The 16593-nt window shown below is 43.9% G+C and overlaps 1 protein-coding gene across 1 annotated transcript in view; it reads right to left on the bottom strand.

The window, feature by feature from the left end:
• Positions 1-4633: 4633 nt before the first annotated feature.
• The window catches only part of LOC106585704 (solute carrier family 33 member 2), a 32896-nt gene continuing 20936 nt past the window's right edge, over positions 4634-16593 (bottom strand). Inside the window, exons 5-6 of the mRNA XM_014172221.3 lie at positions 11524-11633; positions 4634-6544 (exon numbers count right to left, since the gene is read on the bottom strand). Coding sequence (XP_014027696.1) covers positions 6353-6544; positions 11524-11633 — 302 coding nt within the window. The 3' untranslated portion in view covers positions 4634-6352. The remainder of the gene's footprint in view (positions 6545-11523; positions 11634-16593) is intronic.

The raw sequence follows: 16593 nt of genomic DNA, 5'->3' as shown, positions 1-16593 counted from the left end.
CTTCCTAGAGCTGGCCGCTTGCCCAAACTGAGCAATCAGGGGAGAAGGGCTTTGGTCAGGGAGGTGACCAAGAACCTGATGGTCACTCTGACAGAGCTCCAGAGTTCCTCTGTGGAGATGGGAGAACCTACTAGAAGGACAACCATCTCTTCAGCACTTCACCAATCAGGCCTTTATGGTAGAGTGGCTAGACGGAAGCCACTCCGCAGTAAAAGACACATGACAGCCCGCTTGGAGTTTGCCAAAAGGCACCTAAAGGACTCTCAGACCATGAGAAACAAGATTCTCTGGTATGATGAAACCAAGATTGAACTCTTTGGCCTGACTGCCAAGCATCATGTCTGGAGGAACCCTGGCACCATTGCTACGGTGAAGCATGGTGATGGCTGCATCATGCTGTGGGGATGTTTTTCAGCGGCAGGGACTGGGAGACTAGTCAGGATCGAGAGAGCAAAGTACAGCGAGATCCTTGATGAAAACCTGCTCCAGAGCACTCAGGACCTCAGACTGGAGCGAAGACTCACCTTCCAACTGGACAACGACCCTAAGCACACAGCCAAGATAACGCAGGAGTGGCTTTGGGACAAGTCTCTGAATGTCCTGGAGTGGCCCAGCCAGAGCCCGGACTTGAATCGGATCGAACATCTCTGGAGAGACCTGAAAATAGCTGTGCAGCGACGCTCCCCATCCAACCTGACAGAGCTTGAGAGGATCTGCAGAGAAGAATGGTAGAATCTCCCCAAATACAGGTGTGCCAAGCTTGTAGCTTCATACCCAATAAGACTTGAGGCTGTAATCGCTGCCAAAGGTGCTTCAACAAAGTACTGAGTAAAGGGTCTATAACAAAAATAAAAAATAGAAATAAAATAAAATGTATTTATGTAGCCCTTCTTACATCAGCTGATATCTCAAAGTGCTGTACAGAAACCCAGCCTAAAACCCCAAACAGCAAGCAATGCAGGTGTAGAAGCACGGTGGCTAGGAAAAACTCCCTAGAAAGGCCAAAACCTAGGAAGAAACCTAGAGAGGAACCAGGCTATGAGGGGTGGCCAGTCCTCTTCTGGCTGTGCCAAGTGGAGATTATAACAGAACATGGCCAAGATGTTCAAATGTTCATAAATGACCAGCATGGTCAAATAATAATAATCACAGTAGTTGTCAAGGGTGCAACAACATTTACATTACATTTACATTACAACATTTACAACAAGTCAGCACCTCAAGAGTAAATACTTACGTAAATGTCATATTTCAGTTTTTATATTTAATATATTTGCCCCCCCCAAAAAAAATGTTTTTGCTTTGTCATTATCGGGTATTGTGTGTAGATTGATGAGGATTATATTTTTTATATATAACTTTTAGAATAAGGCTGTAACATAACAAAATGTTGAAAAAGTGAAAGGGTCTGAATACTTTCCAAATGCACTGTAGTCTACATATTTCATCATCAATTAATTTGGTATCTTGTGTCATGGCTTAATCGACTCCATGAAAACAAAATCTATTAATAGCCTATCAAACAGATGAAAGAATATGCAGCTTGAGTGTTATAAGAATCATTACTGAAGACAAAATGATCGGTGATCAGTTCTCAGCAGGGTTGTTGTGAGAAGATCTATTGCTCTGAGTAACAAGACTGAATCAGAGATAAAGTGAAATAACTTTCACTGGCAGTTACAATCAAAGAAGATTAGATTGAGATTGCAGGCCGATGATGGCTCGCCAAATGCAACATTCCACAGCTGTGGATGGTCAGTCCCACCTCGACAACTTCCGGTGAAATTGCAGAGCGCCAAATTCAAATTAAATTGCTATAAATATTTAACTTTCATGAAATCACAAGTGCAATACATCAAAATAAAGCTTTACTTATTGTTAATCCAGCCACCATGTCAGATTTCAAAAAGGCTTTTACGGCGAAAGCAAACCATGCGATTATCTGAGGACAGCGCTCAGCACACAAAACATTACAAACAGTTAGCAGCCAAGTAGATTCGTCACGAAAGTCAGAAATAGCAATACAATTAATCACTTACCTTTGATGATCTTCATATGGTTACACTCACAAGACTCCCGGTTACACAATAAATGTTTTTTCTTTTAATAAAGTCCCTCTTTATATCCAAAAACCTCCATTTTGTTGGCGCGTTTTGTTCAGTAATTCAATGGCTCAAATGCGGTCACAAGAGGCAGACGAAAATTCCAAATAGTATCTGTAAAGTTCGTAGAAACATGTCAAACGATGTTAATAATCAATCCTCAGGTTGTTTTTAGCCTAAATAATCGATAATATTTTAACCGGACAAAAGCGTCGTCAATATAAAAGAAAAACAACAAAGGCGCGCTCTCAGGATTGCGCACCAAACAGGTTGGGGACTTTCCACTGGCCTCTCATTGAAACTGCTCATTCTCCCTCATTTTTCAGAATAAGGGCCTGAAACAATGTCTAAAGACTGTTCACAGCTAGTGGAAGCCATAGGGAACGGAATCTGGGTCCTATCCCTTTAAATGGTGGATAGGCTTTCAATGGAAAAACACCCATTTTAAAATAATAGCACTTCCTGGATGGATTTTCCTCAGGGTCTCGCCTGCCATTTCAGTTCTGTTATACTCACAGACATTATTTTAACAGTTTTGGAAACGTTAGAGTGTTATCTATCAAAAACTACCAATTATATACATATCCAAGCTTCTGGGCCTGAGTAGCAAGCAGTTTACTTTGGGCATGCTTTTTATCCAAAATTCCGAATGCTGCCCCCTATCCCAAAAAAGTTAATGGACACGTATATTTTCCGAAAATACCTCATTGGACAGAATAAGGAGCACACAGTTACACGCCCAGAAGCAAAAGATCAATTAACATTTTATAATTACTGCATCCTCACTTTTGTAACTGCAGTAGTGCAGTCATTTTGTAGTTCAACTGTAGATATTTTGCAGTAAAGACTGCAATTACTGCGTCCAAATTAACACTGTTTATTTTTTTAAGTAGGTATTGAAGTAACGAGGATTGCCTGTGTCTATGTCTTTTTAAGAGTTACCTACATATTTGTTTGTTTTGATAAATCTGTAGACATTAGTGAGAGGAAACCGTTTTTCCCTTTTTCACTGCTCTTTGCGGACACTGCTCTCCATAATTGAAAACACATTCCTGTACATGATGAATGACTGTCCATCCACACCTGTAGCACGCAATCAGCAGACACCACCCACTGATCTGCTTGAGCCTACCTGGCCACGAGGGTTATGTCATCTTAGGTCTATGGCGTATGTAAAACCAAATGCCTAGTTATCTTAGCTGTCTATGGTGATGTTTTTGGTAATGGGAGTTAGTTCGTATAGTGAAGTACTACTGTATAAAGTGATAGAAGCTGGTCTGTAGGGAAAAGTCTAATAGAGAGGGTCCTATAGAGTCCTTTCTGATGGGTGGAGATGTGACAGGCTGCCAGCTCATATGGTGTTGTGCTTGAGTCACTTCACAGTGGGTCGTGGGCCCCTCTCGCCCCCATCCCTGGCCTCAACCCTATTCTCTCACAGCCTCGTTTGAGCCATTAGGGCCATAGCAGAAGACGCCCCATGTTTCAAACCACCCCTCTCTGCACCCCACCTCCCCATCCATTCATTCCTCTGCCCTCTACTACTACTCCATCCCATAACCCCCTCTGTGTCTCATAGACAACCTGTCGTGACACGTTGGCTGAGGGCCGCATCACAGTGTTCAGGGTGTTGTGAAAAGCTCTCTCTAACGATGCCATGATTACATGTCTGTCCATCAGCCAGTGCTGTAGCAAATCCACAACTCTGAGAAGACAAGGGGCCAGGGACTTGAAGGGGTTAACTGCCTTTGTATGATTGATTGAACTGAAGTGGTTCATCAAGGTTACTCTGTCTCACATTCAAGGGAGTCGAATGAATATGTATCTTCGTGTCAGTTATCTTTGTTGTATCTGTATCATTTTCCATAATCAGATATTAAATGATCTGGGAAGTGTGTTAAGCCATGCCCTTTTAACTGGCAAGGGAAAAAAGTTGGGCTGGTAGGGGTTATCTGGATTTTCTGCCAGGTTACCTATTGTACAGATGAAGAGGAGTGTTGGGTTTTCCCTAATCTGGTACATAACACCTGTAGCAAATACACGGATTACAACTGACTTGAAACAGACAAATTAGGCGATGTAATACTCAACGGTGCTGTACTGCAGGAAAACTGAACACTGCACATGTAGCAACATCATCGCTCGATGTAACGTTAGAATTTAAATGGGTCTATTGATTAAATGGTCATTCATGTAGTCATTGTTCCAAACACCTGTGTTTTGATTCCCCGACAGAGAACCAAACCTGATCAATGTGTGTTGAAAATGCCAATACCACCTGTGGTTTCTGAGAAATATCAATGCTGTAGCTAGAATGTGGCGGGTGTGTTGCATGGAGCAAGGGGAGAGGTATAGGAATTGTCTTTTTCTCTCTCTCACACACACACACACACTGGATATAACTGGTATGATATATTAACTTTATGCTTCTATCTTTCAAATGTACAGGTGTTTACTATGATTCTTTTTTAGACTGATGCCAAAGTGACAGTATTAAAAACAGGTCCATTCAGGTAGAGGATTATTACAGGATATGACATTTGGGTAGCAGCTTTATTTTGTGACAATCTCTCAGCATGTGTCAGAGGCAGGGGTGTGCTTTGCAACAGGTGCTTTACATTAGCGTGGACTTGGCTGTATTGGTCAAAGTGACCCTGCTGATCATGACAGTTCATAACATGGTTGCTCTGGTTCTATCTCCCCATGGCTGTCCCTATCTGAAACTGCCTAGGCCAAGTGTCACTATGCCACCTCTGTGAACTGTCATCCCTTTGACTTGTCCCTGTGATTATCTGTTATATTGTAATTCAGCCATCACAATGTGTGATACGGTAAACAAAAGACAGATGGTATTCAATCAGTGTGCGGCATTGGTTGAATATTTCAGTCCTTTTGCCAGTAGACGCCTCTCACCAGTCGAATGAACTGCACCACAATCTAAGTTGCTTCAACTGCTGTGATTAGATAAGGTGTGTGTTATTCTTAAGAACTTTACACATTATTTAACAACTCAAACAAGCAATATCAGCAGGTAGTTAAACAACCAGCATCTATGTAAAATGACATATGAATTTAATTTTCCCCCAGAATTCATAAAAATGTACATTATATTTTTTTCATTTTTTTTGTTGCCAATCTTGGAAAACTAACCACCATACAAAATGTAAGGCTACAGTACTGTTCTCGGTAATACTTTATTTGGATAGTCCATCTGCAGATATAGACCATCAGTAACATTTCAACTAACTATCTACTAACCCTAGCTGTAACCCTAACCTTAACCGTTATCATAACCCTAAGCTTAGACCGTACCCTAACCCTAACCCTAAACCTAACAGTAACCATAGCAAGCAGTTGCTTATCAACAGATAGTTTGTTGATAGTATGAAAATCCGGACTATATAAATAAAGTCTGACCTGGTTCTCTAATTGCGCTAACAACTAACCTAGGCTAGCAGAGTAATGGTTCAAGCTAGCTACCTCTAATCAAAATTGCACGTTAGCTAGTAAATGTTGTACTTTACTGCTCACTAGCTTCTTCTGCGTATCTTACAGTGTTGATAAGAGGTAGTAGGGATTCATTCATAAATGTCACCACAGAACAAGTTCAAAAAGGAAACTGATATGACATATATAACCTTCATCGCTGGCTAATGAATGGCTAAGTATAACTGCTGGATTAAATTTTACTGCAGCCTTGGCAAATATGAAAATGGCTCAGATGGTACTGTTTGTCCTCCAACAGCCCCTTAACAGCTTTCCCATTTATTGTCCTCCCTATCCCTTATGCTACTGATCCAATCCCCCAACTCAATATAGCTACCCATCAGTGTCCTGGAAAAATCTTGTATAAAAAAGTTCCCTTTTCAGGAATCTGAAACAATGTTGTTGTTGCCATATATTAATGGGAATTCACAAGGCTTTTTGAATTACTTATATTACTACTAGATTCATTAATCTTTCACAGAACATGGAGTGGAATGTTCTGTGAAACTTTCAATTTATGTTTAAAAAAAGTGAGATACAGAGTTTTTCTAGGACGCCGACGTAGGACAGAATTTGCTTCGCACTCATGCAACACACTCCTTCCTCCTCCTCCTCAATCTCAGTGATCACCATCCCTAGTCCTGGACACCTATAGGGCGTGGAGGTTTTTGTTCCAACCCTACACTCACACACCTTGTTCAACGACTCAACTGACCCTTTGAGTAGCTTGATCTGATGTGTTAGTAAGGGTTAGAACAAAAAGCTGATCACTTGGGCTGTTCCCTGAGGGCCCCTGTGTCTGTGGCCTTCCAGATGTGGAGGGCTGTTCCGGCAGAGAGGACCAGGAAAAGGAGGAAGGCGGTGGGGAAACCCACCCAGTCCACCAGGCCCCCTGCCAGGGCACCGAACATCAGCTTCCCCATCACCTCCAGAGTGGACAGGAAACTGTAGTGGGTGGCCTGTAGAGAGAAGAGGAGAGGGTTAGGTAGGGGTGAGCTCAGAGAGAGAAAGACCTAGAGGCCACACCAACACAGATGACCTAACATCCCAGACTCCACCTCTCAGGCCCACAGCAACACAACAAGGCAACATAGCCAACGCATCTCCATGGGTCTCCACCCTCCACTGACACCTAAATGTTCACACAATGGCAACCCTATTCCATACACTCAGGTGTATGACATAAAGACTCTACAAATGAAACAATGTAAAATGCTAACCTCTTAACTGAATGAATTTATTTCAGCAGAAACCACTAAGACATCCGCTGTGGCATGCATAGTTATTTAGTACAGTTCTGGTTATCCCTAAATCCACATGATCAAAGTGAGATGGATCTTAATCAATAAGGGGAGGGAGTGATCATGGTGAGCAGATGACTTAGATCATTAGAACTTTGGGGCGGTGAAAAGGCGACAAGGTCTTCCTTAGTTGTGCCTTGACGCCATGTAACATAGCTCCTGTGTGGCTAATTGTAATTTAGCCAGTTACCTGACTCGGACAAATGTCACTGGCGACGAAACGAGCAAACTGTAAAGGAGACATTACCCAGGCATCTTTGCTGGGTCTCAGTATTGAGAAAAGTGCTGGTTTGAGCCAGGTTCACACAGTTGAAGTGCCTGTAGACCCCAGTTAGGTGAAGTGCTTTTATTTGGGCTAACTAACTTGCTTAAGAGATTACGATTCTCTCTCCTGGGCCATCGACAAGCACTCACGGTATCAGCTTTCTGTCACTGGATATGACCTTAAAAAGGTAGCTATATGTGTCACTGTCATGAGAACATTTCAAATTAACCCCAGAGGTTATTAGCTTTGTTTCATTACGTTTTCCTTCCTTAATTGCCCAGATACAGCCTTGTATCCTCCTTGGCGTAGTTTTCCTAGTCAACGACTCCTTGGTAGAACTGTGGTAACTCGTCCCCTTCAGAATTGATTGAGTGACGATTGAGAGGCTGCGAACAGAACACCTCCAGGCAGCGATGGCCCAGTTTAAACAGGACAAAATAAGTTATGTCAAATAAGTGGGGGAGAGAGAGGGAAATATAGATATGTAAAAGGGGAGAGAGAGTTAGCTAGGAGAAGAAAATGGCCTTGTTAGTCCCAGCTGAAGGGTGGGTGTTGTTGCTGTGAGGAGGGCTACCTGTCCTGCCTGTTGACATCGTAGGATACAGGAGTTTCCGTTTTGCTCGCTAACATAAGAGACCATTCCAGAGGCCGCCGGGTTTCAGAGAATTTGGCTTCTTATATAAAAATCATCTCCTCCAAGTGGAGGTAAAAGGATGAGAACCTCACTCCATAAATGTGTGTATACCCTCAAAGATTGGGGCAAAAATGTTAACAATTGAGCAAATGCATCCCCATGATAAATATCACTTGATTTCTGACACATCTCAGAGAATTACTTTACCTTTTAAAACATGATTGGAAGTTGAACATAATTGTCCGTTGACGACAGAAATGTAACCAATGGAGTTCAGTTTTTTGGTTAAGATAATTTTATCTTTATTTAACTAGGCACGTCAGTTAAGAACAAATTCTTATTTTCAGTGACGGCCTAGGAACAGTCGGTTAACTGCCTTGTTCAGGGGTAGAACGACTGATTTTTACCTTGTCAGCTCGGGGATTTGATTTTGCAACCTTTCGGTTACTAGTCCAATGCCCTAACCACTAGGCTACCTGCCGCCCCAATGTACTGATGATGTTAGACATTTGTACTTACCTCAGTCACATTCACCAAAATCAAGGGATATACAGTTGAAGTCGGAAGTTAACATACACCTTAGCCAAATACATTTAAACTCAGTTTGTCACAATTCCTGACATTTAATCCTAGTAAAAAGTCCCTGTCTTAGGTCATTTAGGATCACCAATTTATTTTAAGAATGTGAAATGTCAGAATAATAGTAGAGAGAATTATTTATTTCAGCTTTTATTTCTTTCATCACATTCCCAGTGGGTCAGAAGTTTGCATACACTCAATTAGTATTTGGTAGCATTGCTTTTAAATTCTTTAACTTGGGTCAAACGTTTTGGGTAGCCTTCCACAAGCTTCCCACAATAAGTTGGGTGAATTTTGGTCCATTCCTCCTATTCCTCCTTCCTCCTGAGCTGGTGTAACGGAGTCAGGTTTGTAGGCCTCCTTGCTCGCACATGCTTTTTCAGTTCTGTCCACACATTTTCTATAGGATTGAGGTCAGGGCTTTGTGATGGCCACTCCAATACTTTGACTTTGTTGTCCTTAACCTGTTAGGGCTAGGGGGCAGTATTGACACGGCCGGATAAAAAACGTACCCGATTTAATCTGGTTACTACTCCTGCCCAGTAACTAGAATATGCATATAATTATTGGCTTTGGATAGAAAACACCCTAACGTTTCTAAAACTGTTTGAATGGTGCCTGTGAGTATAACAGAACTCAAATGGCAGGCCAAAACCTGAGAAGATTCCATGCAGGAAGTGGCCTGTCTGACAAGTTGTGTTTCATCTTGGCTCTTTTTATTGAAGACTGAGGATCTTTGCTCTAACGTGACACTTCCTACGGCTCCCATAGGCTCTCAGAGCCCGGGAACAAGCTGAACGATATCGAGGCAGCCTCTGGCTGAAACACATTATCGCTTTTGGCAAGTGGCCGATCAGAGTACTATGGGCTTAGGCGCGTGCCCGAGTCGACCGAATGCTTTATTTTCTTTCGTCTGTTTACCTAAACGCAGATTCCCGGTCGGAATATTATCGCTTTTTTATGAGAAAAATGGCATAAAAATTGATTTTAAACAGCGGTTGACATGCTTCGAAGTACGGTAATGGAATATTTAGAATTTTTTTGTCACGAATTCCGCCATGCTCGTCACCCTTATTTACCCTTTCGGATAGTGTCTTGAACGCACGAACAAAACGCCGCTGTTTGGATATAACTACGGATTATTTTGAACCAAACCAACATTTGTTATTGAAGTAGAAGTCCTGGGAGTGCATTCTGACGAAGACAGCAAAGGTAATAACATTTTTCTTATAGTAAATCTGACTTTGGTGAGTGCTAAACTTGCTGGGTGTCTAAATAGCTAGCCCTGTGATGCCGGGCTATCTACTGAGCATATTGCAAAATGTGCTTTCACTGAAAAGCTATTTTAAAATTGGACATATCGAGTGCATAGAGGAGTTCTGTATCTATAATTCTTAAAATAATTGTTATGCTTTTTGTGAACGTTTATCGTGAGTAATTTAGTAAATTCACCGGCAGTGTTCGGTGGGAATGCTAGTCACATGCTAATGTAAAAAGCTGTTTTTTGATATAAATATGAACTTGATTGAACAAAACATGCATGTATTGTATAACATAATGTCCTAGGCGTGTCATCTGATGAAGATCATCAAAGGTTAGTGCTGCATTTAGCTGTGGTTTGGGTTTATGTGACATTATATGCTAGCTTGAAAAATGGGTGTCTGATTATTTCTGGCTGGGTACTCTGCTGACATAATCTAATGTTTTGCTTTCGTTGTAAAGCCTTTTTGAAATCGGACAGTGTGGTTAGATGAACGAGAGTCTTGTCTGTAAAATGGTGTAAAATAGTCATATGTTTGAAAAATTGAAGTTTTTGCATTTTTGAATAACGCGCCACGGGATTACACTGGCTGTTACGCAGGTGGGACGATTTGGTGCCACCTACCCTAGAGAGGTTAAGCCATTTTGCCACAACTTTGGAAGTATGCTTGGGGTCATTGTCCATTTGGAAGACCCATTTGCGACCAAGCATTAACTTCCTGACTGATGTCTTGAGATGTTGCTTCAATATATCCACATAATTTTCGTTCCTCATGATGCCATCTATTTTGTGAAGTGGACCAGTCCCTCCTGCAGCAAAGCACCCCCACAACATGATGCTGCCACCCCTGTTCTTCACGGTTGGAATGGTGTTCTTCGGCTTGCAAGACTCGCCCTTTTTCCTCCAAACATAACGATGGTCATTATGGCCAAACAGTTCTATTTTTGTTTCATCAGACCAGAGAACATTTCTCCAAAAAGTATGATCTTTGTCCCGATGTGCAGTTGCAAACCGTAGTCTGGCTTTTTTATGGCAGTTTTGGAGCAGTGGCTTCTTCCTTGCTGAGCGGCCTCTCAGGTTATGTCGATATAGGACTCCTTTTACTGTGGAAAAAATACTTTTGTACTTGTTTCCTCCAGCATCTTCACAAGGTTCTTTGCTGTTGTTCTGGGAATGATTTGAACTTTTCGCACCAAAGTACGTTCATCTCTAGGAGACAGAACGTGTCTCCTTCCTGAGCGGTATGACGGCTGCGTGGTCCCATGGTGTTTATACTTGCATACTATTGTTTGTACAGATGAATGTGGTACCTTCAGGCGCTTGGACCAGACTTGTGGAAGTCTCCAATTTTTTTCTGAGGTCTTGGCTGATTTCTTTTGATTTTCCCATGATGTCAAGCAAAGAGGCACTGAGTTTGAAGGTAGGTCTTGAAATACATCCACAGGTACACCTCCAATTATGTCAATTTGCCTATCAGAAGCTTCTAAAGCCATAACATAATTTTCTGGAATTTTCCAAGCTGTTTAAAGGCACAGTCAACTAGTGAATGTAAACTTCTGACCCACTGGAATTGTGATACAGTGAATTATAAGTGAAATAATCTGTCTGTAAACAATTGTTGGAAAAATTACTTGTGTCATGCACAAAGTAGATGTTCTAACCGACTTGGCAAAACTATAGTTTGTTAACAAGAAATTTGTGGAGTGGTTGAAAAACAAGTTTTAATGACTCCTACCTAAGTGTATGTAAATTTCCGACTTAAACTGTATGTGATTATTTAATATCACTGAAAATAATTCAGTTGTCTGTCTTTAATACATGATTCTCACATAAATGACCTGACTTTGCCATGGGAAACAATGTTCTAGGTTGACAGGTGTGTAGAGGGTGACTCTGACCTGTACACTCTCCTCCGCTCTCTGTGTGCAGTGCATCATGGTTGTGAAGGTGAGCGTTGTGATGAGGCCGCCCAGGAAGTGCTGAATGCTCAAACTCAACACGGCCATACCTGAGGGGCAAACACAGTAACAGCCTACACTGTCTCAAACTCAACACAATATTGCAAAACATTATGGGTGCTTATATTTGTCCTTTTTCACACGTGTGAATTGGGAATGTGTTTTTTGCATATCACACTCTCCCTGAGACCCTTGGAGAGTGGGGTCAAGGCCAGGGTCTGCCATTATCAACAGCAACCCTGGAACAATTAGGGGTTAAGTGCCTTGCTCAAGGGCGCATCGACAGATATTTCACCTTGTCGACTCAGGTATTCGAACTAGTGACCTTTCGGTTACTGGCCCAACACTCTAACCGCTAGGCTACCTGCTGCATCCTGTCTTAAAGTGGTGTTATCTAAATTTGCCTCTTTCTTTTCACTCAGAGTCCCTACTGGATGGATGGTGTGAGAAGGAGAGCTCAGTGGCACAGCGTATATCAGTGGAGCCTGATCTGTCGCTGAACTGAGACAACAAAGGTGGAAGTGAGGGGGGTGCTGTCTCCTCGCGTTCCCCCAAACAAGTTGTTCCCTCTCAGAAGACAGCAGAACACAGGCGACACAGAGTGTCTCTCAGCTCCCACTGACGCTGAATTATTCACCGGAGATGTCGAGTTTTGCAGAATAAGTCTTCTCCATTTCACAGGATTCAGAGAGCGAGACACTAACTCAGCTTATCAGAGTGAGAAAATGGGGCACTCATGTAATATTGAGAATTTTACAGCAAAACATTTTTTAATCTTTGACATCATTGTTCCTTCTCTAAAGAGGGAGGCCTCCACTTCCAGAGGTTTCCAGAGTGAACAGCTCAACATAGGTTCAAACAGGTCACTGAGAAAGCTTCTGTTCTGCTTTCAGCTCTCCTTTAATTTAGTCATGAGATTAAAATGGGATGTTTGTGAGAGATGCTCAAAGCGCTGTAAACTGACCTCTTCACGCACCTCTTCTTCCACCACATACAGTGCCTTCATGAAATTACATTTACATTACATTTACATTTAAGTCATTTAGCAGACGCTCTTATCCAGAGCGACTTACAAAATGGTGCATTCACCTTATGATATCCAGTGGAACAACCACTTTACAATAGTGCATCTAAATATTTTAAGGGGGGGGGGTTAGAAGGATTACTTTATCCTATCCTAGGTATTCCTTAAAGAGGTGGGGTTTCAGGTGTCTCCGGAAGGTGGTGATTGACTCCGCTGTCCTGGCGTCGTGAGGGAGCTTGTTCCACCATTGGGGTGCCAGAGCAGCGAACAGTTTTGACTGGGCTGAGCGGGAACTGTGCTTCCTCAGAGGTAGGGGGGCCAGCAGGCCAGTGGTGGATGAACGCAGTGCCCTTGTTTGGGTGTAGGGCCTGATCAGAGCCTGAAGGTATGGAGGTGCCGTTCCCTTCACAGCTCCGTAGGCAATCACCATGGTCTTGTAGCGGATGCGAGCTTCAACTGGAAGCCAGTGGAGAGAGCGGAGGAGCGGGGTGACGTGAGAGAACTTGGGAAGGTTGAACACCAGACGGGCTGCGGCGTTCTGGATGAGTTGTAGGGGTTTAATGGCACAGGCAGGGAGCCCAGCCAACAGCGAGTTGCAGTAATCCAGACGGGAGATGACAAGTGCCTGGATTAGGACCTGCGCCGCTTCCTGTGTGAGGCAGGGTCGTACTCTGCGAATGTTGTGGAGCATGAACCTACAGGATCGGGTCACCGCCTTGATGTTAGTGGAGAACGACAGGGTGTTGTCCAGGATCACGCCAAGGTTCTTAGCACTCTGGGAGGAGGACACAAGGGAGTTGTCAACCGTGATGGCGAGATCATGGAACGGGCAGTCCTTCCCCGGGAGGAAGAGCAGCTCCGTCTTGCCGAGGTTCAGCTTGAGCTGGTGATCCGTCATCCACACTGATATGTCTGACAGACATGCAGAGATGCGATTCGCCGCCTGGTTATCAGAAGGGGGAAAGGAGAAGATTAATTGTGTGTCGTCTGCATAGCAATGATAGGAGAGACCATGTGAGGATATGACAGAGCCAAGTGACTTGGTGTATAGCGAGAATAGGAGAGGGCCTAGAACAGAGCCCTGGGGGACACCAGTGGTGAGAGCGCATGGTGCGGAGACAGATTCTCGCCACGCCACCTGGTAGGAGCGACCTGTCAGGTAGGACGCAATCCAAGCGTGGGCCGCGCCGGAGATGCCCAACTCGGAGAGGGTGGAGAGGAGGATCTGATGGTTCACAGTATCAAAGGCAGCAGATAGGTCTAGAAGTATGAGAGCAGAGGAGAGAGAGTTAGCTTTAGCAGTGCGGAGAGCCTCCGTGACACAGAGAAGAGCAGTCTCAGTTGAATGCCCAGTCTTGAAACCTGACTGATTAGGATCAAGAAGGTCATTCTGAGAGAGATAGCAGGAGAGCTGGCCAAGGACGGCACGTTCAAGAGTTTTGGAGAGAAAAGAAAGAAGGGATACTGGTCTGTAGTTGTTGACATCGGAGGGATCGAGTGTAGGTTTTTTCAGAAGGGGTGCAACTCTCGCTCTCTTGAAGACGGAAGGGACGTAGCCAGCGGTCAAGGATGAGTTGATGAGCGAGGTGAGGAAGGGGAGAAGGTCTCCGGAAATGGTCTGGAGAAGAGAGGAGGGGATAGGGTCAAGTGGGCAGGTTGTTGGGCGGCCGGCCGTCACAAGACGCGAGATTTCATCTGGAGAGAGAGGGGAGAAAGAGGTCAAAGCACAGGGTAGGGCAGTGTGAGCAGGACCAGCGGTGTCGTTTGACTTAGCAAACGAGGATCGGATATCGTCAACCTTCTTTTCAAAATGGTTGACGAAGTCATCCGCAGCGAGGGAGGAGGGAGGGGGAGGGGGAGGAGGATTCAGGAGGGAGAAGAAGGTAGCAAAGAGCTTCCTAGGGTTAGAGGCAGATGCTTGGAATTTAGAGTGGTAGAAAGTGGCTTTAGCAGCAGAGACAGAAGAGGAGAATGTAGAGAGGAGTGAGTGAAAGGATGCCAGGTCCGCAGGGAGGCGAGTTTTCCTCCATTTCCGCTCGGCTGCCCGGAGCCCTGTTCTGTGAGCTCGTAGTGAGTCGTCGAGCCACGGAGCAGGAGGGGAGGACCGAGCCGGCCTGGAGGATAGGGGACAGAGAAAATCAAAGGATGCAGAAAGGGAGGAGAGGAGGGTTGAGGAGGCAGAATCAGGAGATAGGTTGGAGAAGGTTTGAGCAGAGGGAAGAGATGATAGGATGGAAGAGGAGAGAGTAGCGGGAGAGAGAGAGCGAAGGTTGGGACGGCGCAATACCATCCGAGTAGGGGCAGAGTGAGAAGTGTTGGATGAGAGCAAGAGGGAAAAGGATACAAGGTAGTGGTCGGAGATTTGGAGGGGAGTTGCAATGAGATTAGTGGAAGAACAGCATCTAGTAAAGATGAGGTCAAGCGTATTGCCTGCCTTGTGAGTAGGGGGGGAAGGTGAGAGGGTGAGGTCAAAAGAGGAGAGGAGTGGAAAGAAGGAGGCAGAGAGGAATGAGTCAAAGGTAGACGTGGGGAGGTTAAAGTCACCCAGAACTGTGAGAGGTGAGCCATCCTCAGGAAAGGAACTTATCAAGGCGTCAAGCTCATTGATGAACTCTCCAAGGGAACCTGGAGGGCGATAAATGATAAGGATGTTAAGCTTGAAAGGGCTGGTAACTGTGACAGCATGGAATTCAAATGAGGAGATAGACAGATGGGTCAGGGGAGAAAGAGAGAATGTCCACTTGGGAGAGATGAGGATTCCAGTGCCACCACCCCGCTGGCTCGATGCTCTAGGGGTATGCGAGAACACGTGGGCAGACGAAGAGAGAGCAGTAGGAGTAGCAGTGTTATCTGTGGTAATCCATGTTTCCGTCAGCGCCAGGAAGTCTAGGGACTGGAGGGTAGCATAGGCTGAGATGAACTCAGCCTTGTTGGCTGCAGACCGGCAGTTCCAGAGGCTGCCGGAGACCTGGAACTCCACGTGGGTCGTGCGCGCTGGGACCACCAGGTTGGAGTGGCAGCGGCCACGCGGTGTGAAGCGTTTGTATGGCCTGTGCAGAGAGGAGAGAACAGGGATAGACAGACACATAGTTGACAAGCTACAGAAGTGTTGTTTCTTGTATTATTGTCTCCTGTGTCTTTAGAGAACTGTTTCACTTTGATATCCTTTTTCTTCTGTCCTCATTTTCTCTTTCTTTTCTTCTGTTAACTAGATATTCTTTGTAATGAAAAGCTGAAATGTCTTGAGTCAATACGTTTTCAACCCCTTTGTTATGGAAAGCCTAAATACGTTCAGGAGTAAAACTGGGCTTAACAAGTCACAATAAGTTGCATGGATGAAATAATAGTGCTTAACATAATTTTTTTTTATGACTACCTCATCTCTATACCCCACAAATACAATTATCTGTAGTCCCTCAGTCGAGCAGTGAATTTCAAACACAAAGACTAGGGAGGTTTTCCAATGCCTCACAAAGAAGGGCAGCTATTGGTAGATAAAAAGCAGACATTGGATATTGCTTTGAGCATGGTGAAGTTGTTAATTACACTTTGGATGGTGTATCAATACACACAGTCACTACAAAGATACAGGCGTCCTTCTAAACTCAGTTGCTGGAGAGGAAGGAAACTGCTCAGGGATTTCACCATGTGGCCAGTGGTGACTTTAAAACAGTTACAGAGTTTAACGGCTGTGATAGGACAAAACTGAGGATGGATCAACAACATTGTAGTTACTCCACAATACTAACCTAAATGACAGAAGGAATACAAATATTTAAAAACATGCATCCTGTTTGCAATAAGGCACTAAAGTAAATTTGCAACAAAAAAATTTTAAGTCCTGAATACAAAGCGCTATGTTTGGAACATATTCAACACAACACATCACTGAGTACCACTCGTCATATTTTCAAACATGGTGGTGGCTGCATCATGTTATGGGTATGCTTGTTATCGGCAAGGACTAGAGAGTTTTTTTGGGGATA

Source organism: Salmo salar, chromosome 24, assembly GCF_965601325.2.
Source record: "Salmo salar chromosome 24, fSalSal1, whole genome shotgun sequence".
Classification (NCBI taxonomy): Eukaryota; Metazoa; Chordata; class Actinopteri; order Salmoniformes; family Salmonidae; genus Salmo; species Salmo salar.
The sequence above is the reverse complement of the archived record's forward strand: the minus strand, read 5'-3'. Positions and strand labels throughout refer to the sequence as shown.